General features: G+C 46.2%; 1 protein-coding gene and 1 pseudogene across 1 annotated transcript; both read right to left on the bottom strand.

The window, feature by feature from the left end:
- Positions 1-6,406: 6,406 nt before the first annotated feature.
- Positions 6,407-6,495, bottom strand: LOC112132217 (small nucleolar RNA U13; annotated as a pseudogene).
- On the bottom strand, positions 6,492-21,233 carry PDCL3 (phosducin like 3). Its single transcript, NM_001132095.1, is given in 6 exon segments — positions 6,492-7,600; positions 12,447-12,655; positions 14,470-14,613; positions 15,177-15,267; positions 17,576-17,702; positions 21,133-21,233. Coding segments are annotated over 6 exon segments (720 nt in total). The 5' UTR covers positions 21,139-21,233; the 3' UTR covers positions 6,492-7,457.
- Positions 21,234-21,488: the final 255 nt, after the last annotated feature.

The following is a 21,488-nucleotide window of genomic DNA, read 5'->3' as shown; positions in this document are numbered from 1 at the left end:
GTGAGTGTCCACTGGTGACAAACACATCTATTCTATGTCTGAAATGTCTATTTCATCTAGTTCATTCTAGTTCATCCCTACAATACAGCTTCACTGGCTATAAACAACTTTGGGTTAAAAGTTGCTTTTTCCCTTAAACCACTGATGACACTATTTCACTGTCTTCTGGCTTTCCTTCCTGCTGTTGGGAAGTCAGTAAGCCTCATCGTTACTATCTCATAGGTTGTCTGACTTTTGTCGCTGCCTGATATCCTGCAGTTTCAATATATATGGAGGTATGGATTTATTTTCTTTAACTCACTTGGGATTTGTGTAAGTTTCCAAATCTGCGAATCGGTGTCTTGCATCAATTCTGGAAAATGTCTTTATCTTTTCAAATACTTTCTACTTCCAGTTCTCGCCTGAAATTTATTTGAGACATGCAAGAAAACCTCAGTCTTCCACATCTTTTTTCTTAAGCAAATTAACACAAGATGACATTTTTTTTTTTTGAGATGGAATCTCGTTCTGTACCCAGGCTGGAGTGCAGTGGCGTGATTATCTCAGCTCACTGCAACCTCCGCCTTCCAGGTTCAAGTGATTCTCCTACCTCAGCCTCCAGAGTAGCTGGGACTACAGGTGTGCACCACACCTGGCTAATTTTTGTATTTTTAGTAGAGACGGGCTTTCACCATGTTGGCCAGGCTGGTCTCGAACTCTTGACCCCAGGTGATCCACCCGCCTCAGCCTCTCAAAGTGCTGGGATTACAGGCGTGAGCCACCACACCCAGCCAGGATCACAGATTTTAAATGTAACATTTAAAATTTGTCCCACCCATTTGTCCCTGTATTTCGGGGGAATTGGCTCTGCTTTCTAGTTCATTAATTCGCTGTTCTGTTAGTTATTTTTTTAAGGAATTCATTTTTATCTAAGGTACTCTGTTTTTTTTACACTTTTATATAACATAAAAAACTTTTTTTATACGTTTTTACACTTTTATATAACATATAAAAAACATTCATCTTATATTTTATGTCTGAAAATTCCACTCTCCTGTCTTTGCAGGTCTGGCTGTGCTGTCTGTTTTCTGCTGGCTTTCATTCAGGATGCCTTATCTGTTGCATCCTGTGATTTTGTGGGTTTGTGATATTTTTACTAGAAGCTCATGTTCTTGGAGCTTCTAGGAGAGAGTTTGAGGCTAAATCAAAGGTGTGTTCTAGCATAGATACACAGTTGCTTTGGCTATGAGCTCAGAGGTACTACCAGCTTAGGGCATCTTTTTCTTTTTCTTTTGAGAGGGAGTCCCGGCTCACTGCAAGCTCCGCCTCCTGGGTTCACGCCATTCTCTTGCCTCAGCCTCCGGAGCAGATGGGACCACAGGCGCCCGCCACCAGGCCTGGCTAACTTTTTGTATTTTTAGTAGAGACAGGGTTTCACCATGTTAACCGGGATGTCTCCATCTCCCGACCTCGTGATCCACCCGCCTTGGCCTCCCAAAGTGCTGGGATTACAGGCGTGAGCCACCGCACCCGGCCTTTTTTTGGGGGGAGGGGGTGACAGAGTTTTGCTCTTGCTGCCCAAGACTGAGTACAATGGCGCAATCTCAGCTCACTGCAACCTCTGCCTCCCAGGTTCAAGCGATTCTCCTGCCTCAGCCTCCCAAGTAGCTGGGATTACAGGCGCCCACCACCACGCCCAGCTAATTTTTTGTATCTTTTAGTAGCGACGGGGTTTCACCGTGTTAGCCAGGATGGTCTTGATCTCCTGACCTCGTGATCCGTCCACCTCAGCCTGCCGAAGTGCTGGGATTACAAGCGTGAGCTACTGCGCCTGGCTGGGGCTTTATCTGTGGAGAGCATTTGAGGCTAAATCAAAGGTGTGCTCTAGCATAGATATGCAGTTGCTTTGGCCGTGAACTCAGAGGTACTACCAGCTTAGGGTGTCTTTTTTTTTCTTTCTTTCTGTTGTTTTTTTTTTTTGAGACAGTTTCGCTCTTGTTGCCCAGGCTGGACTGCAACCTCTGCCTCCCAGGTTCAAGCAATTCTCCTGCTTCAGCCTCCCAAATAGCTGGGATTACAGGCGCCCACCACCACGCCCAGCTAATTTTATATTTTTAGTAGAGACAGGGTTTCACCATGCTGGCCAGGCTGGTCTGGAACTCCTGACCTCAGATGATCCACCCTCCTCAGCCTCCCAAATTGCTAGGATTACAGGCTTGAACCACCATGCCCAGCCTAGGGCCTCTTTGAGAACCTGGTTTGAGAGGATTTTAGACCTGATGTAGCATGAGAATTAGAACTACAAACCTGCATGAGGGAAGGCTTGTAGTTGGCATCTCAGAGACAACTATGTTCTCTTCCAACTAGTGCCAGTTTCTCCTAACACTGAATGCAATCTTTTGGGATTCCAGCTGTTTGCAGGGAGACTTCCTAATCAGACCCCCAACTTAGGCACTCCCCTGGCTAATCCCCTGTCACCTGGTCCCCACAAGTCCATCCTAATAGAAGCACAGCATCACTAAGATTTGGTTTGTATCCCTAGGGAGAAAAGTTAAATGCCCCCTTACCTTCCTGGAGTTCTGCTTTCACTTTGTGTTTGGCCTCTCAGAATGTTTTCCTTTCTTACCAACTCAGTGAAACAGTTAAGAAGATAAAATTTAAAAATAAGTTTTATCCAACAGCTTGAGTCGTCATCAGGTGGGTTGTTCAGTGTTCTTCAAGTACTGGAAACGGAAGTCCAAAAGCCGGGCCCATGAAGTTACTGAAAGGCAATGGTGACAGCTAGAGGCAGGGAATACAGAGTACTCTTGTGTTATGTCAAGTAATTCAGCATCGGGCAGTAGAAAGCTAGAATGAATGTTTTGTCTGAGGTTTTCTTTGACAGGTGGTTTTATCAGGAAATGCATCAGCTGCTACTAACAGAGACCAAGACAGAAGTTATGTCTTTCCTAATGACAGAAGTCCAGAGAGGACAGTCAAGGGCTGGGATATAGTGGCTCCACAGCATCTTTGGGAATATTGTCCTTACTGCTTTGCCTCTATATATAAATACCTCAAGGCCCACGTAGGCTGCAGTCGCATGCACCCTTCCGTCAGAAAGTAGAAGGAAGGGGGTTAAGCCCACAAAGGGCGCATGACAGTTGTCTGTTTCTCGTAGTAGCAGCTTGCCCAGAATTGAACTTCCAGCCAACCACCCACAGCTCAAGAGAGGCCGGGGTTTACTCTTTCAGCTGGTCCCATTGCCACTGGAGTGGGGTGGGGGGGGAGAATCCCAGATACTGGTGGGCAACAAGCAGTCTCTGCCACAGGACCCTAACACTGTCACTACCTGAAGGCCCCATGTCCAGGGAGAAGCGGAAATCAAGACGGATGATTACTGGAGCAAAGAATGGGGTAGAGAATGTGGTCAAAAGCAGAGAGGGAGGGAGGGGACTTGGAGACAGGCACATCTTCACTTGAGACTGAGAGCCACCTGTCTCCAAGGTTATATCTGTGAGTAATAGCTGGTTTCTGTAAGCAGGACAAAAGCACTTTCTTTCTTTCTTTTTGTTTTTTTTTTTTTTTTTGGAGACAAAGTTTCACTCTTGTTGCCCAGGCTGGAGTGCAGTGGAGCAATCTTGGCTCACTGCACTCTCCGCCTCCCAGGTTCAAGCAATTCTCCTGCCTCAGCCTCCCAAGTAGCTAGGATTATAGGGCGCCACCATGCCCGGCTAATTTTTGTATTTAGTAGAGATGGGGTTTCACCATGTTGGTCAGGCTGGCCTGGAACTCCTGACCTCAGGTGATCCACCCGCCTCGGCCTCCCAAAGTGCTGGGATTACAGGCGTGAGCCACTGTACCCGGCCCCTTTCATGGGAGCATGTTTCTCACGCAGGCGCTGCAGCCACAACACTTGTTGCCTGCCATACCTGAAAAGTAGTTGGTCAAGATTTGGGATTATAGGCTGGGAGCAGTGGCTCATGCCTGTAGTCCCAGCACTTTGGGAGGCTGAGACTGGTGGATCACGACGTCAGGAGATCAAGACCATCCTGGCTAACACGGTGAAACCCCGTCTCTACCAAAAATTTAAAAAAAAAAAAAAATTAGTGGGGCGTGGTGGCGGGCGCCTGTAGTCCCAGCTACTCAGGAGGCTGAGGCAGGAGAATCGTGTGAACCCAGGAGGCGGAGCTTGCAGTGAGCCAAGATCGCGCCACTGCACTCCAGCCTGGGTGACAGAGCGAGACTCTGTCTCAAAAAAAAAAAAAAAAAATATATATATATATATATATATATATATATATATTTGGGATTATATAAGAAGGTTGAGTTTAAAGCTGGAGGTAATAAATGCCAAAAAAAAAAAAAAACAAAAAACTTTTGGCCCTCCCTGATGACGAAGGGACACCCTTCTAAATTGCCCTTCCATCTCACAGATGCCTTTCATAGCCAGCACAACTTTTTTTTTTTTTTGAGACAGAGTCTCACTCTGTCACCTAGGCTGGAGTGTGCTGTGGCGTCCTTGGCTCACTGCAACCTCCACCTCCCGGGTTCAAGTGATTCTCCTGCCTCAGCCTCCCAAGTAGCTGGGATTACAGGCGTTGTGCCACCATGCCCTGCTAATTTTTTGTATTTTTAGTAGAGATGGGGTTTCACCATGTTGGCCAGGCTGGTCTCAAACTCCTATCCTCAGGTGATCTGCCCATCTTGGCCCCCCAAAGTGCTGGGATTATACCAGCGCAACTTTCTGAAGTCCTTCTGAACCACCAGGAAGCGGCTCTGCTGTAGGTCTCTGCAGAAGCAATGACTCAGGGTGTGAGAAGGTGAAGTTAGGCGTGCAATGAAGGAGGTGTATGTCATCTATCCACATCCTTTCTCTTCTCCACAAAAGAAGGAACTATCTGATTATACAATCCTATCAATTTCACTATTCCCAATCATTTATTATCCCAATTTTCTGGAACCAATTTCCCACCAATCACTTAAGAAAGGGCTACCCAGGCTGGGCACAGTGGCTCACAACTGTAATCCCAGCACTTTGGAAGGCTGAGGTGGGTGGATTGCTTGACCCCAGGAGTTCGAGACCAGGCAGGCAACATGGTGAAACTCTGTCTCAACATAAAATACCAAAAAAAAAAATTTGCCTGGTATGGTGGTGCTCACCTGTCGTCCCAGCTACTCAGGAGGGTGAGGTGGGAGAATCGCTTGAGCCTGGGAAGTTGAGGCTGCAGTGAGATGAGATCATGCCACTGCATTCCAGCCTGGGCAGCTGGAGACCCTGTCTCCAAAAAAAAAAAAAAAAAGTGGGGGCGGGGGGGTGGCCACCTAGCACCTGCTTAACCTTTCCCCACAACCCTTTCCTCCAAGCACAGAAGACAGCTTCCAGGTGTCCTTGTGTCCCCCACTGGTCACTGCTGTGTTCCTGCTGTGGAACTGGGGGAACTCAGTGCTTAAGCACCAAGTCTTATCACCTCTGTCACATCACTAATGTGCCAAAGGAATTAGAAAGAAGATACTAGTATTACAGGGAAGTCTCCGAGAATTAATCAGGGCTCATTTGCCAATGCCATAGGCACCTGAGCTTTTGCTGTGCTCAAACTAAATGCCTTCATCTGGTGTGCAGGCAAAATTATGAGGTGCAGTTTTCACACTTTGATTGAAGTGGCACAGCTAATAATTTAGAATTAGATCCTGTGTGGGCTTCATAGTGGACTCAAGCTCTTATATGTCACTGTGGACACTGCCCCCTGTTCATGCACCACCTTTTTTTCTTTGTAAATGTGCACATTAAGGCTCTCAGGCACATGCAGCATTGAACTTTCCACCTGTTTTTCCCTCAAGATCTCATAACGTCAGCTACCAAGACCAAAATCTAAGAAGGTAGCTCTCCTACAAACCCCATGGAACCAGCATCCAAGTAAGAGGACTGACCAAATTTGTTCCAACCCTGCAATTAAAATTCCATGAAACACTTTCAAAGTACACCACCAAGGAATATGTTATTGGCAGTGCTGGCTCTTGTGTATGTGGGCGGGGTGCAGTGACTCACACCTGTAATCCCAACATTTTGGGAGGCGGAGATGGCAGGATTACTTGAGCCCAGGAGCTCAAGACCAGGCTGGGCAACACAGGGAGACTCCATCTCTATTTTAAAAAAAAAAAAAAAAAGGAGGGGGTGGAATCCAAATATCTAAGACAGACACTTCTGTTAAAATGGGTCCAAGTTGCTTGTCATTCTTTGAATTAGAGCAAAAATAAATTTTACAACATAATCTAAAAGAAATCCATGCTGATTCTTATTTAAGATTCAAACCAGCACTAAGTACTACATCATTCAACACAAATATCAGAAAATATTTCCTCTAATTGTTTAGTATCAATGTTCATTTGTTAAGTGAGAAATACTAACAGGATCTGGTTCACAAAACATCTTGATATATTGTTTTTTTCATATCATATGGGTAATGTGCCAACAGCCTAACAATATTTGAGGGGGGCACATCTCACACACGTGATCATACTTATGAACCACAAAATGAGTTTATTGAGATAGTTTACTTATGTGTATGCTTATATATTTCCATAAATTAATGTCCTCTTATAGTAATCAAAATTAGTTAACAGGCCAGGCACGGTAGCTCACACCTGTAAATCCCAAAACTTTGTGAAGACGAGGCGGGTGGATCAGGAGTTTGAGGTTGGGAGTTTGAGACCAGCCCGGCCAACATGATGAAACTCCGTCTCTACTAAAAGCACAAAAATTAGCCGGGCATGGTGATGCACATCTGTAATCTCAGCTCCTCAGGAGGCTGAGGCAGGAGAATTGCTTGAACCTGGAAGGCAGAGGTTGCAGTGAGCTGAGATTGTGCCACTGCACCCCAGCCTCAGCAACACAGCAAAGCTCCATCTCAAAAAAAAAAATTAGTTAACAGTCTGAGATAAACTATTTTAACAAGAAAACACATTTAACCAAATATGGCAGTAAACTGGAACCTTTCAGTTATTGCTTCGAGAAGGGAATGTTTCACAAAAATTGTTTCTTCAATACTAACATTCTTTTGTCCTAGAGACCATTCCTGTAGTTTGAGTTAATCTCATTGCTCTCTTTATAAAATAAAAATAAACAATGTTATCTATAAGGCTTAGTTTGCAATTTTCCACTGTATAATTTATTCACATTTAAAACTGTATTTCTTTTTATAGTTATATGTCAAAAAATAGTGACTAGGTTTTATGGCTTACTTAAAATAGAAATGAGGAAAACAGACATTTGCCATACAAATGGCTGGTTTTAATTTTTTTAGAGGAAATACTATAATTTATAAAAGAGTTCCAAAATATTTAACAGAATCTCCAGCAATGATTATTTCCAAAATGTAAAGATTTGAAACATAATTTATACAAAACTAAAAACCACAAGGATTCATTCTTGCTTTTTCCTTTTTTAAAAAATCCAGACAATTTGTCACAAGAAAGTTCGGCATGTGATAGCAGCTGTAGCCTCAGTCACCCTCGGAATCGCTGTCCCTCTTCATGAGGACAGAGCGCCGCACTGAGGACAGCAACACGTCTTCAATCGGCTTCTTAGGGTTTTCCTCCAGGTCCGTCATAATTGCTCCAGATTCAGACAGTTTCCATTCCAACTCTACATGGTAACGAAAAAGCAAATCACCTAAGGCACTGTGCTGCAAAGGTGCCCTCACCCTAAGTCCATCAAGCTAGTTTTTTCTAAGTAGAAAATACAATTATCGAAATTTGGCCCAGCACAATGGCTCACGCCTGTAATCCCAACACTTTGGGAGGCTGAGGCAGGAGGATCACCTGAGGCTAGGAGTTGAAGACCAACCCTGGGCAATATAGTGAGACCCTTGTCTCAAAAAATTTTTAAATTACCTGGGTACGCCAAGTGCTGTGGCTCACGCTTGTAATCCCAGCACTTTGGGAAGCCAAAGTGGGTGGATTGCTTAAGCCCAGGAGTTCCAGACCAGCCTGGGCACATGACAAAAAATTAGCCCGGCATGGTGGCATGTGCCTGTGGTCCCAGCTACTTAGGAGGCTGAGGTAGGAGGATCACCTGAGCCTGCGAGGCAGACGTTGCAGACATGTAAGATCATACCACTGCACTCTAGCCTGGGCAGCAGTGAGACTGTCTCAACAATAAAAATAAAAGTAAATAAAAAATAAAAATTAGCTGGGTACAGTGGTGGTGTGTGCCTATCATCCCAGCTATTTGGGAGGCTGAAGTGGCAGGATCACTTGAGCCCAGGAGTTCAAGGCTGCAGTGAACCACGATCATGTCACTGCACTCCAGCCTACAGGACGGAGCGAGACCCTGTCTCAAAAATACAAAGAATAAACCTATCCTCTGATGACTACAATTTCCCAGTTTGGACAATTTCCCAGGAAGGAAATCAGCATGAAAAATTTGAAGGAAATAATTTCCACAGACCTGCTGGCAATCTAATCATTAAATCCAATTTTAATAAACTCTTCATCCTCATGTCCAGTATCTCAATCTATTGGGGTCGAAGAATAAATGTGTGGTGATACCCTAGAACTTACACATTTGTTCCAACTAATCAAAAAAGCACCAGATAATAAAGAATCAGTAACTGAAGACTCAGCTCCAACACTTCACTCTTAAAATCAGCGAAATTCTTGTGGTCTGAGACCAAGTGAAGCAAAATCAAGTGATGTATTTGCCTACTTCAGAGAAGAGCCCAGGCAGAACCAAAGGACTACCTAAGAGATTCTACAACGAATGGCTTCGTGTAAAGGAACATCAAGGCAGAGAGCTCTGCTAACTGGACACATCGATTAAAATCTGAAAACCAGGCCGGGTGCGGTGGCTCATGCCTGTAATCCCAGCACTTTGGGAGGCCGAGGCAGGCAGATCACGAAGTCAGGAGATCAAGACCATCCTGGCTAACATGGTGAAACCCCGTCTCTACTAAAAATACAAAAAATTAGCCAGGCATGGTGGCGGGTGCCTGTAGTCCCAGCTACTCAGGAGGCTGAGGCTGGAGAATGGTGTGAACGTGGGAGGCGGAGTTTGCAGTGAGCTGAGATCATGCCATTGCACTCCAGCCTGGGCGACAGAGCGAGACTCTGTCTCAAAATAAAAAAAATCTAAAAACCAATTTTACTTAAGTCTTATCTTAATCTACTTTTTTGGAGACAGGCTCTCACTCCATGACCCAGGCTAGAGTGCTATGGTACAATCATAGCTCACTGTAACCTTGAACTCCTGGGTTCAAATGATCCTCCCGCCCATCTCCCTAGTAGCTGAGACTACAGGTGTGCACCACCACATCTGGCTAATTTCTTTTTTGTAGAGATGGGATCTTGCTATGTTGCCCAGGCTGGTCTCAAACTCCTGGCCTCATGCAATCCTCCAGCCTTAGCCTCCCAACGTGCTAGGATTACAGGCTTCAGCCAACGTGCTCAGTCGAATTTTACTTGTCTTATTAACTTAAAGTGTTCCACGAAACAGAGAATAGAATGGTGGTTATCAGGGGAGGAGTGGAAATGGGAGATGATGGTCAAGGATACAAACTTTCAGTTATAAGATGGGTAAGTTCTGAAGACCTAACGTAGAACATGGTAACTACAGTGAATAATAATGTATTGTATACCTGAAATTTGCTAGGAAAGTAGATCTTAAGGATTCTCACCACAGTGAGGGCAGCTATGTGAAATGATGGTTAATCACTTGGATTGTGGTAATCATTTCACATTGTACCTCTGTTAAATCTCCATGTTGTATATCTTAAATATATTCAATTGTTTTGGTCATCATACCTCAGTCATGCTGGGAAAAAAAAAAAAAAGTGCTCCACAAAGATGAGCATTTTCAGCTCTAGGTACTTTGGTTGAATGTTATACAAATTCAACCTGTTTCTTAAAAAAAAAAAAAACAAAAAACAAAAAAAACAAGACTTCAAATTCCTGACTCAAGAATTTATATCCGGCCAGATGCGGTGGCTCACGCCTGTGATCCCAGAACTTTGGGAGGCTGAGGCGGGTGATCACTTATCACTTGAGGTCAGGAGTTCACAACCAGCCTAGGCAACATGGTGAAACCCCATCTCTACTAAAAATACAAAACTTAGCCAGGCACGGTGGCGCATGCCTGTAGTCCCAGCTACTCAGGAGGTTGAGGCACGAGAATCACTTGAACCCAGGAGGCTGAGGCATGAGAATCACCTGAACCCGGGAGGCAGAGGCTGGAGTGAGCCAAGATTGCGCCACTGCACTCCAGCCTGGGTGACAGAGCAAGACCCTGTCTCAAAAATTAAAAAAAAAATCTTTATATATCCACACATACGTACATAAGTGTGTTTAATGTTACTGTTCACTTACACAAAGCAATTGTTATACGTAAGTTCACTAGACTTCAGGACGTTGTTTTGGAAATAAAAACAATTGCACACTTCTCTCTCCCCTCATGGTACATTTAAAAAAGGTCAAAATAAGATGCAAACATGTATTTAGTTTGAAATGCTGTACGCCTTTGAACGCTGGAATATGTAACTGATGTATCTCCTATATGTGTGTGTTTACGTGTGTTTGTATATTTATACTTTCCCCAGCTGAATATCTTTTTAAATTTGAGATAGAGTTTTGCTCGTTACCCAGGCTGGAGTGCAATGGCATGATCTCGGCTCACTGCAACCTCTGCCTCCTGGGTCAAGCGATTCTCCTGCCTCAGCCTCCGAGTAGCTGGGATTACAGGCATGCGCCACCACACCCAGCTAATTTTTTGTAGAGATGGGCTTCACTATGTTGGCCAGGCTGGTCTCAAACTCCTGACCTCAGGCAATCCACCCGCCTCGGCCTCCCAAAATGCTGGGATTACAGGCATAAGCCACCGCACCCAGCCGCCAGATGAGTATCTTAGTGGTATAGTATATAAAGTCATGTTTAAAAATGTCTTTCTGGTGAAGCATAGTTGGAAATATTATTTCAATAAAGACATAAAGAGTTTCACTTGGCAAGAATGCCTCTGGGCTGAGGTTCTCTTTCACGTTCTGTGCGGATATGTATTTTGATACCTCCACGTTTAACAGGTAGAAAGGAATTAAAAAACACAGCCGGGCACGGTGGCTCACGTCTGTAATCTCAGCACTTTGGGAGGCTGTGGCGGGCAGATCACGAGGTCAGGAGTTCAAGACCAGCCTGGCCAATATGGTGAAAAGCTGTCTCTACTAAAAATACAAAAATTAGCCAACCGTCGTGGTGGGCGCCTGTAATCCCAGCTACCTGAGAGGCTGAGGCAGGAGAATTGCTGGCAACCAGAAGGCGGAGGTTCCAGTGAACCGAGATCGCGCCACTGCACTCCAGCCTGGGCGAAAGAGCAAAACTCCATCTCAAACAAACAAACAAACAAACAAAAACTACATCCTTCCAAGCTAACAGGCAGAATTAAATAAAATTTTAATTTAATTTAAAAGCTGGCCAGGCGCACTGGCTCACGCCTGTAATCCCAGCACTTTGAGAGGCTGAGGCGGGTGGATCACCTGAGGTCAGGAGTTCGAGACCAGCCTGACCACATGGAAAAACCCTGTCTCTACTAAAAATACAAAAAAATTAGCCAGGCATGTTGGCATATGCCTGTAATCCCAGCTACTAGGGAGGCTGAGGCAGGAGAATCGCTTGAACCTGGGGGGCAGAGGTTGCAGTGAGCCAAGATCACGTGATTGCACTCCAGCCTGGGCAAGAAGAGTGAAACTCTGTCTCAAAAAAAATAAATAAAAGCTACTAGCCGGGCACAGTGGCTCACGTCTGTAATCCCAGCACTTTGGGAGGCTGAAGTGGGTAGATCACTTGAGGCCAGGAGTTTGAGACCAGCCTGGCCAACATGGTGAAACCCCGTCTCCACTAAAAATACAAAAATTAGCTGGGCGTGGTGGTAGGTGCCAGTAATCCCAGATACTTGGACGGCAGAGGCAGGAGAAAATCACTTGAACCCAGGAGGCAGAAGTTGCAGTGAGGCGAGATCGTACCATTGCACTCAAGCCTGGGTGATAGAGCAAGACTCTGTCTCAAAAAATAAATAAATAAATAAGTAAATAAATGTAAAAGCTACTAACATACTCAACTGAGAATATTTCTGTAGAAAAATACAAATATATACATTAACATCTCCCTGTGTTCATGTGAATTAAAGCAAAAGTGAATGTTGTGATTTCAAGCTACAAAAACATCCAACTGTAGAGACAAAATATATTCCACACCAATATGAAAAATGTTTATATTTAAGTCTATCATGCCTTCCTTAAACTAAGAATCAGTAAAGCCCAGTTGTAATTGTTCCTGATTATGCAACTAAGATGAGATTAAATGTGCTTCTGTCCTCTTAACAGTCACTCACACAGGCAGAGGTGAACTTGACCCACCATCGTTAACAGGAGTCCAGGAAATACACACACTCTCCAACAGAAACGCGCCTCCCATCTCTCACCGCCCCGCCTGTCTCCCAGAGCCCTTACCATCTCTTGTCAGGTTCATGCCACCAAACACCAGAGGACCAATAAACTGAGCCTTGATATCTCCTTCCAGGTAAACAAATATCGTGGGCAGATTCCTATCAGGATAATTGGGTATGCAGGTTGTTGAAATGGCTTTGATAAATTTGACATCAGGAAACTTCCTGGCAAGTCCACTGAGGTGCTGATTTATCAGGGCACAGAGGGGAATTCTATAAAACACACATAGAAAACAGAAGCAATTATGATCCTACATTTATACAGAACAAAGCTCAATGACCCGTCTACCCTAAGTAAAACCTTGTAACAGTTTCACAAGTAATTCTGCTGCTAGCTAAGATGAATTAATGTTTTTTTTTGACATAGGGTCTTGTTTTCACCCAGGCTAAATGGAGTGAAGTGGTGTGACCTCGGCTCACAAGCAATCCTCCCACCTCAGCCCCACAAGTAGCACTTTGGGAGGCCAAGGTGAGTGGATCATGAGGTCAGGAGTTCAAGACCAGCCTGGCCAAGATGGCAAAACCCTGTCTCTACTAAAAATACAAAAATTAGCTGGGTGCAGTGGCAGGCGCCTGTAATCCCAGCTACTCAGGAAGTGTGATTACAGGCACCCACCACCATGCCCAGCTGATTTTTTTTTTTTTTTTTTTTTGTAAAGACAGGTTTCACCATGTTGCCCAGGCCACTCTCGAACTCTTGAGCTCAAGATCCGGCCGCAATGGCCTCCCAAAGTGCTGGGATTACAGGTGAAAACCACCATGCCCAGCTGAATTAACATTTCTTAAAAACTTCTTAATATGCTGAGGGAAAGTGAAGAACACAAATCCAAAGTCCAATTTATTTGACAAAACAAGTCAGAAAAACAGCTTCAATGTAAAAAATAAAATTGCTATACATTTCTTATAAGGTTGAATGAGAAAATGCTAAGGTTTAGAAAGTGTGAAATGTCAGAAAACGTTTTCTGCTTTAAAGAAATTCCTGGCCAGGCGTGGTGGCTCACGCTTGTAATCCCAGCACTTTGGGAGGCCAAGGTGAGTCGACCACGAGGTCAGGACTTCAAGATCAGCCTGGCCAAGATGGTGAAATCCCATGTCTACTAAAAATACAAAAATTAGCTGGGTGTGGTGGCAGGCGCCTGTAATCCCAGCTACTCGGGAGGCAGAGGCAGGAGAAATTGTTTGAACCCGGGAGATGGAGGTTACAGTGAGCCAAGATCATGCCACTGCACTCCAGCCTGGTCAACAGAGTGAGACTTCGTCTCAAAAAAATAAAATAAAATAAAAAAAGAAGCACTGGACTCTACAGTTTAACACAAGACTGAAGAGCTGAGAAAAATCAGAAGCCCTCAGTATCACACAGTTCAGGAAATTACTACTTTAAAGGCCAACCTTGCCATCTATGAGATAAATTCATTACATAGAATGTTGAAATGTCAGAGTTCCTGTAAAGGAATAAATAACTTAAGAATTCCTTTTCAAAAACAGAAAAGCATAGTCTTCATTGCTATACTTTAACAAAGGCATTCGTATTAGTCACAAATTATTAACTTGAAAGTCTTAAGATAAAAAAATTAAGTAATAAGGAAGGTGTGGGCAAACCAGCAAAAAAACAAAAAAAACTCAGTACCAGAAAATTTTTTTTTGAGACAGAATCTCGCTCTGTCGTGCAGGCTGGAGTGCAGTGGCGCAATCTCGGCTCACTGTAAGCTCCGCCTCCCAGGTTCATGCCATTCTCCCACCTCAGCCTCCCAAGTAGCTGGGACTACAGGCGCCCGCCACCACGCCCAGCTAATTTTGTTTTTGTATTTTTAGCAGAGACGGGGTTTCATCGTGTTAGCCAGGATGGTCTCGATCTCCTGACCTCGTGATCCACCTGCCTCAGCCTCCCAAAGTGCTGGGATTACAGGTGTGAGCCACCGCGCCTGGCCCAGAAAAAGACTTTTTAAACCCTCTGATATAGGTAACGCCTGAGATCCTGAAGACATAAATTCAAATTAACATTTGATAGAAGTGGAAGATCAGCTCACCCTTGTTTGTAAAGGTGCAAGATGACCCACAAGCCCTCGCCAGCTTTGGTAACTTCTTGAACATAATCCTTCCCTGAGATCTCCAAAACTTCTCCAAATTTATTCTTCAGTTTAGTTACTTTCCACTCAGCCAGTCTCTGCCGTCTGCACAAAACAAAGAGAGAAACATCTTACATCACAGACACAAACACGTGTACACATACATCGTCTAGAAGGCAATCCTTGTAAAAGCCCAGGTTTATTTATTGGTCTCATGGCAAAAATCTAAGATCAGTTTGCTAAAATTCACAATATTATTTAACTGTAGTCGCTCCTAGATGTTTCAGCTGAAAATTAATTTTTTGAAGGACATACATTTAATTTTATTTTTTGAGACAGAATTTGGCTCTGTCGCCCAGGCTAGAGTACAGTGGCACAGTCTCAGCTCACTGCAACCTCCACTTCCCGGGCTCCTGAGTAGCTGGAACTATAGGCATTTGCCACCACACCCAGCTAGTTTTTGTATTATTTATAGAGACGGGGTTTCACAGGCTGGTCTCAAACTTCTGAGCTCAAGCGATCCGCCTGCCTCAGCCTCCCAAAGTGTTGGGAGTACAGGTATGAGTCACCATGCTCAGCCCACACAGTTTATTGCCATGCCAAAAAAAAAAAAAAACAAACCAAAACAAACAACAAAAAAACAAACAGCCCCTCTGGGTGGCACTTACCTGTACATTTCAATAGCGCGTTCATCCTCCTCATTAAACTCGTCTTCATGATCCTCCAGCTCTTCCAAAGTCATATCTTCATATGTTTTCACTGAATTTAGTTACATTGGCAAAAAGCAAAAATTTAAAAAGATGAACAAACATGCATTTTTCTTTTTTCCCCTCTCTTTTCTCCTAAAGATATGCATACAACACCAGATCCTTAGCCCATCTAAACAAAAATTACTTAAGGCACCACACTACATTAGAAGCTGAGAGGCCGGGCATGGTGGCTCATACCTGTAATCCCAATTTCTTGACTCACAGCATTTTCCCCAAGCCCTCAGATCCTCCTCCCCTCTCTTCTCCTATCCTGCCTCACCCTGCCCCACTTTTTTCTTTTTTTTTTTTGAGACGGAGTTTCACTCTTGTCATCCAGGCTGGAGTGCAATGGTGCGATCTTGACTCACTGAGAACCTCTGCCTCCCAGATTCAAGCAATTCTCCTGCCTCAGCCCCCTGAGTAGCTGGGATTACAGGCGTGTGCCACCACACCCAGCTAATTCTTGTATCACTAATAGAGACAGGGTTTCACCATGTTGGTCAAGCTGGTCTTGAACTTTCTGACCTCAAGTGATCTGCCTATCTCAAAGTGCTGGGATTATAGGAGTGAGCCAATCGCCCTACTTTTGAACCCTCTGCTGATTAAAATTCCCCAGGCTCAAACCTTTGACTACTTTCCTTCTTTATCCACACCCACTCCCTTGGTGATTGCATCTAATCTCATGGCTTTCAATGCTATCAATATGCTGACAACTCCCAAAGTTGTCAGCCCAGACTTCTCTAATGTGGAGAAAAACATACTCAAGCGCCCTCTTAATGTGGCTATTTGTCTAATAGGGATCTGAAAGTTAATGCACCCCTTGGCCGGGTGCAGTGGCTCACGCCTATAATCCCAGCTTTTTGGGAGGCTGAGGTGGGCGGATCACTTGAGGTCAGGAGTTGTGAGACCAGCCTGGCCAACATGGTGAAACCTCATCTCTACAAAAAATTAGCCAGGCGTGGTGGCACATGTCTGTAATCCTAGCTACTCGGGAGGCTGACGCAGGAGAATCGCTTGAACCTGGGAGGCGGAGGTTGCAGTGAGCCAAGATTGCTCCACTGCGCTCCAGCCTGGGTAAAAGAGCGAGACTCTATCTCGGAAAAAAAAAAAAAAAAAAAAAGAGACAATGTCACTCCACCGTTTAAACTTCCAAAAGCTTCCTGCCTCATTAGGTGTAAAGGCCAAGGTCCTTACTAGAAGCTACTGGGTCTGCTGAGGCTGCTCTGAACTCTCTCTCCCCCAGCGCCTCCAGCTCCTCAGGGATTCCCAGCCATGCCAGGGCCCACGTTTCACTCGCTCACGTCACCCCCTTCAGGAATACCCAGATGTCTTCTTCACCTCCTTCAGGTCTCAACAACTCCCTCAGGTCTATTCAAATGTGTTCTTCAGCTCCTTCAGGTCTTTACCCAAATGCCAGCTTCACCTCCTTCAGGTCCATGCAAATGTCATCTCAGTGAGGCCCTCTCTGACCCTGCTTCTCCTCCAACCCTTTCTAGTCCCTTTTACTGCCTTATTTTCTTTATTGTTTACTGTCTGTCTCCCCCACTCAAATGTTGGTTCTCTGAGGGCAGAGAATTGTGTCTGGCTTACGCATAACTAAATCCTCAACCCCAGAAAAGCACCTGACAATGATAATCATGCAATAAGCACTCGCTGGATACTTTCTAATAAATCCTTCTCTAAATTAGCTCTAATGTGTCAACAGAGGACAAAAGTACTAGTCCCTGTGACCAATGCTTCTCCAACTATGACACGCATCAGAATCCTTTAAGGCACTTGTTTAAAATGCAGATTCCTGGGCCTCATTCCAGAGACTGCTTCAGTAAACACTAGGTGGGTGGGGTTACCAGCACTCCAAGGGACTCCCATTCAGACAGTACGACTGCCTTTGAGAAAACCCCCCTCAGACTCCCACACATTGCAAACATCTTACACCTCCCCAAATGAAGCTATTTTTAGTTAATATCCTCAATGAAACCACAGAGAATAAAGTATATGCTCAGAAAAATACAAATACTAAAAACCTTGAACAAATTTCCATGACATTATCAAAGGGAATCACAGACCAGAAAGCAGAAAGAAGTATTTTCTTCAGTGCTCATCTGACATGGACAAGGACTTGTGGGACATATCTGAAGTCCCCTAAGTCTATGCCTCAGGAAGGTGAAGGTGAGAGATGCCCTGTGTCTTATCTGAGGTCCCACAGACACAGAGAGTGTCCATGCTGGCACTCCGACCTGTCTCCTGGCAGGGCAGTCACAGGCTTAGGGAGCCATCTCCTAACCCAGACAGATGCAGAGGAAAGCGAGTGAACTCACCCACTGACTGCTGGAGGATGCGCTGCTCCTCTTCTGCCTCCTCTTCCAATTCTTTCAGACTTTCCTTGGGGGGTAAGATACCCTTTTTGCGTAAGATGTCATTCCACTCAGTGTCTGCGTTGGGGTCCTAGAAGAGCAGGACCAAGGTTACCATGAGTGCTAACTCTAGCATGTAGGGCGCCATGTTGGGCAAGGGGCAAAATGGGAAAAGTGACAGGAAGGGAGGAATTCACACCAGTCTGTGAACTATTTCTGAGAAAGTGTCAAAAGATCCACAGCCCCTGTTTTGTTTTTCCTGTCTACCCCTCCCTGAATGGAGAAGCTATTCTTGGTGTAAAAATTAGGATAGGGAGTGCAGATCAGTATCAATACAGATACCAAGGTTCTGACTTGGCATGCGTTATATATTTTTAATAATGACTGAGAGTGCCGGGCACGGAGGCTCACGCCTGTAATCCCAGCACTTTGGGAGGCTGAGGCAGGCGGATCACCAGGTCAGGAGATTTAGAGCATCCTGGCTAACACGGTGAAACCCCGTCTCTACTAAAAATACAAAAAATTAGCCGGGCGTGGTGGCGGGCACCTGTAGTCCCAGCTACTTGGGAGGCTGAGGCAGGAGCATGGCGTGAATCCGGGAGGCGGAGCTTGCAGTGAGCCAAGATCGTGCCACTGCACTCCAGCCTGAGCGACAGAGCAAGACACAGTCTCAAAATAATAATAATAATAATAATGACTGAGAGTGACTCATTCAACAGATAAAACTTAAGTATCTACCACATGTAAATTATTGTAGGCAATGGGGAAGAGTGGTGAATGCAAGAGTCACCTGTGTTACAGTCAAGAGGAAGAGACAGGCAACAAACAAGTATATATACAAACTATACACAGAGAGATAAAATTGTGGCAAGTGCAATGACAAACAGGCTGCCATTTTAGAGAATTACCCAGGAACCACATTCCAGAGTAGATAGGGATGTTCCCTACAGAGGAGGTGACATTCCGTCTGAGGGTGGAAAGCAACCTGTGATAGGAATCTGGGGGCTTAAAAATAATCTTCCAGGCCAGGCACGGTGGCTCACGCCTGTAATCCCAGCACTTTGGGAGGCCGAGGTGGGTGGATCACAAGGTCAGGAGATTGAGAGCATCCTGGCTAACACGGTGAAACCCCGTCTTTACTAAAAACACAAAAAATTAGCCGGGCATGGTGGCGGGCGCCTGTAGTCCCAGCTACTTGGGAGGCTGAGGCAGGAGAATGGCGTGAACCCGGGAGGCGGAGCTTGCAGTGAGCCGAGATCGAGCCACTGCACTCCAGCCTCAGCAACAGGGCTAGACTCTCAAAAAATAATAATAATAAAAAATAAAAATAAATCTTCCAGGCTGGGTGCAGTGGCTCACGCCTGTAATCCCAGCTCTTTGGGAGGCCAAGGCAGGCAGAGCATCTGAGGTCAGGAGTTAAAAGACCAGACTGGCCAGTATAGTGAAACCCCATCTCCACTAAAAACACAAAAATTAGCCAGGTGCACACCCGTAATCAAGAAAATAATCTTCCAGGCAGAGCGGCCTGCGGCGTGCATAGTGCCCAAGAGCAAAGAGACTGTGACATTTTGAGGATCTCAGGCTGCAGATGTGGCTTGGCTGACAGAATTCTCTAATGGCCAAACCTGAGAGGAAAAGCTGAGACGTCTCAGAGTAGCTCATAAAATACAGGGCACTCTAAGCCCTTTTTCTTGTACCTTGCCACCGAATCCTCACAAGCCTAGGAGAGGCATGGCATTTAGAGGCACTGCCGTGCTAGAACGGCTGGCCAAATCAGCCAGCATCAAAATCACAAAGGATCAATGTCATAAAGACTGATGTAAAAGTGGCTCTTAGATCCAGAACCCAGCTGCCCAAGCACCGGTTTGCATGCTGTGGCAAGAACACTGCTAATGGAGCTCAGGCTTGCTTTGGAATATGAAATCAGGAGCACTGTGAAAAGGGCACTGGGATAACCAGCCTCCAACCCCAACCCTGTGTAACAGTTCTGAGATACATCAAAAGAAAAATGAGGCCGGGAGCGGTGGCTCATGCCGGTAATCCCAGCACTTTGGGAGGCCCAGGCGGGCAGATCACGAGGTCAGGAGATCGAGACAATCCTGGCTAACGTGGTGAAACCTTGTCTCTACTAAAAATACAAAAAATTAGCCGGGCGTGGTGGCGGGCGCCTGTAGTCCCAGCTACTCAGGAGGCTGAGGCAGGAGAATGGTGTGAACCGGGCAGGCGGAGCTTGCAGTGAGCCGAGGTCGCGCCACTGCACTCCAGCCTGGGCGACAGAGCAACACTCTGTCTCAAAAAGAAACAAACAAACAAACAAAAAGAGCAGAATCCTTTCTACAGGGTGGTCAGGGAAGGCCTCAAGGGACCTGAAGGACAGGGGATGCAAAGGAGGCCAGGGCAGCCCTCAAGTTACCACTTCATCATTTAAGAGTGTCTAGGCCAGGTGCGGTGGCTCATCCTGTAATCCCAGCACTTTGGGAGGCTGAGGCTGGGCAACATAGGGAGACCCCATCTGCACAAAAAATTAGCCCAGAGTGGTGGGTACACGCCTGTGGTCCCAGCTACTCCGGAGGCTGACAAGGGAGGATGGCTTAGCCCCGGGAGGTGGAGGTTGCAGTGAGCTGTGATAGAGCCACTGCATTCCAGCCTGGGCAACAGAGCAAGACCCGGTCTCAAAAAAAAAAAAAAAAAAGTGTCTGGCTCCTGGCAGGCACGCCCTCCCCTCTAGCCCCTAATGCCTCCCTCCCCAGCAAAACCCGCACCCTCTCCTCTCCATCTGCCACTAAGCAGAGATTAGAATTTCTGACCACTGCGGGATCCTTGGACAAGTTGGCATAGGTTTTTGCCCACAATGGTGCCCATTTCCATGGTGTTTTCATTCATTCTCTTTGGGCTTTAACCAAATTCCGCTAGTAAGTTGCAGCTACAGAAAAATAATTTATTTTACCTATTTTAATAAAAAAAAAAAAAAAGACGAAACAGAGGGACCCTCGCGGGGAGCTCTGGAACCCGAGCGGTCAGATAGGGAACGCGCCCCAACTGGACCCCAGGGCTCGGGGGAAGAGGGTGTAACTAAGCCCTCACCTGGCTCTCAGTGGAGCCAGGAACACCGGCTGTGCAGCTGCTTTACGTGCGGAAGACCCCGGGCCGGACCCTCCGCTTCCTAACACCTCTGCCCAGGTGTGCCTTACGGGAGTTCAGGAGAGGAGGTAACTTTTGTTAGGCGGGATCCGGCAAGACCTTCACAGGCCCGGGTGGGTAGAGGCCGCGAGGAGACGTAGTCCCGGAGGACGAGGTTTGGGGGACCCGGTACACCGATGCGGGGACGCCCAGGCCATGGGTCCTGGTGGGACCACGCCCGCCCTCCCGCACTGCGCCTGCGCAGGGCCTGGAAGCGCCGGGCCTCCCTCGTGCCTGCGGCGCCGGAGCTTCCCACAGGGCGGGCGTCCAACGCCGGCCCGGGCCCAACAAGACAAACGAACGGGCCGCAGCCCCCAGACCCGAGACCCGTCCTAGCTCACCTGCATCTTGTTTCCAGTTCAGTTGCTCAAGCCAGCTGTGCCGCGGCACCCCTGCCCCTCAGCTCCCTTTTGTGCACGCGCACAGCGCCGCCACGCCCCTTCCCCCAGCCCAGCCTTCGCCCAGCCCAGGGACGAGCAGAGGGGAGTAAAGACGGAAGCAACAGCTTTGAGTCTGCGCCCGCTCTTCAAGGAACCGGCAACAGAAGCTGTTCGCATGCGCGGGATAGGATCTGCCCACTGTCCTGCTCGGAGTGCACTTGACTTGGTTCTAATTCTGGTCGCTGCCTTATTAGGGCTGGTCTTCAGCGGAGGAGGAGTGGGGCTGGGTGGAGGAGGAGCCCGGGGCCGTGTGCCTT

Source organism: Pongo abelii, chromosome 12 (genome assembly GCF_028885655.2).
Source record: "Pongo abelii isolate AG06213 chromosome 12, NHGRI_mPonAbe1-v2.0_pri, whole genome shotgun sequence".
NCBI classification, from domain to species: domain Eukaryota; kingdom Metazoa; phylum Chordata; class Mammalia; order Primates; family Hominidae; genus Pongo; species Pongo abelii.
This window is presented reverse-complemented; position numbering and strand designations above follow the sequence as displayed.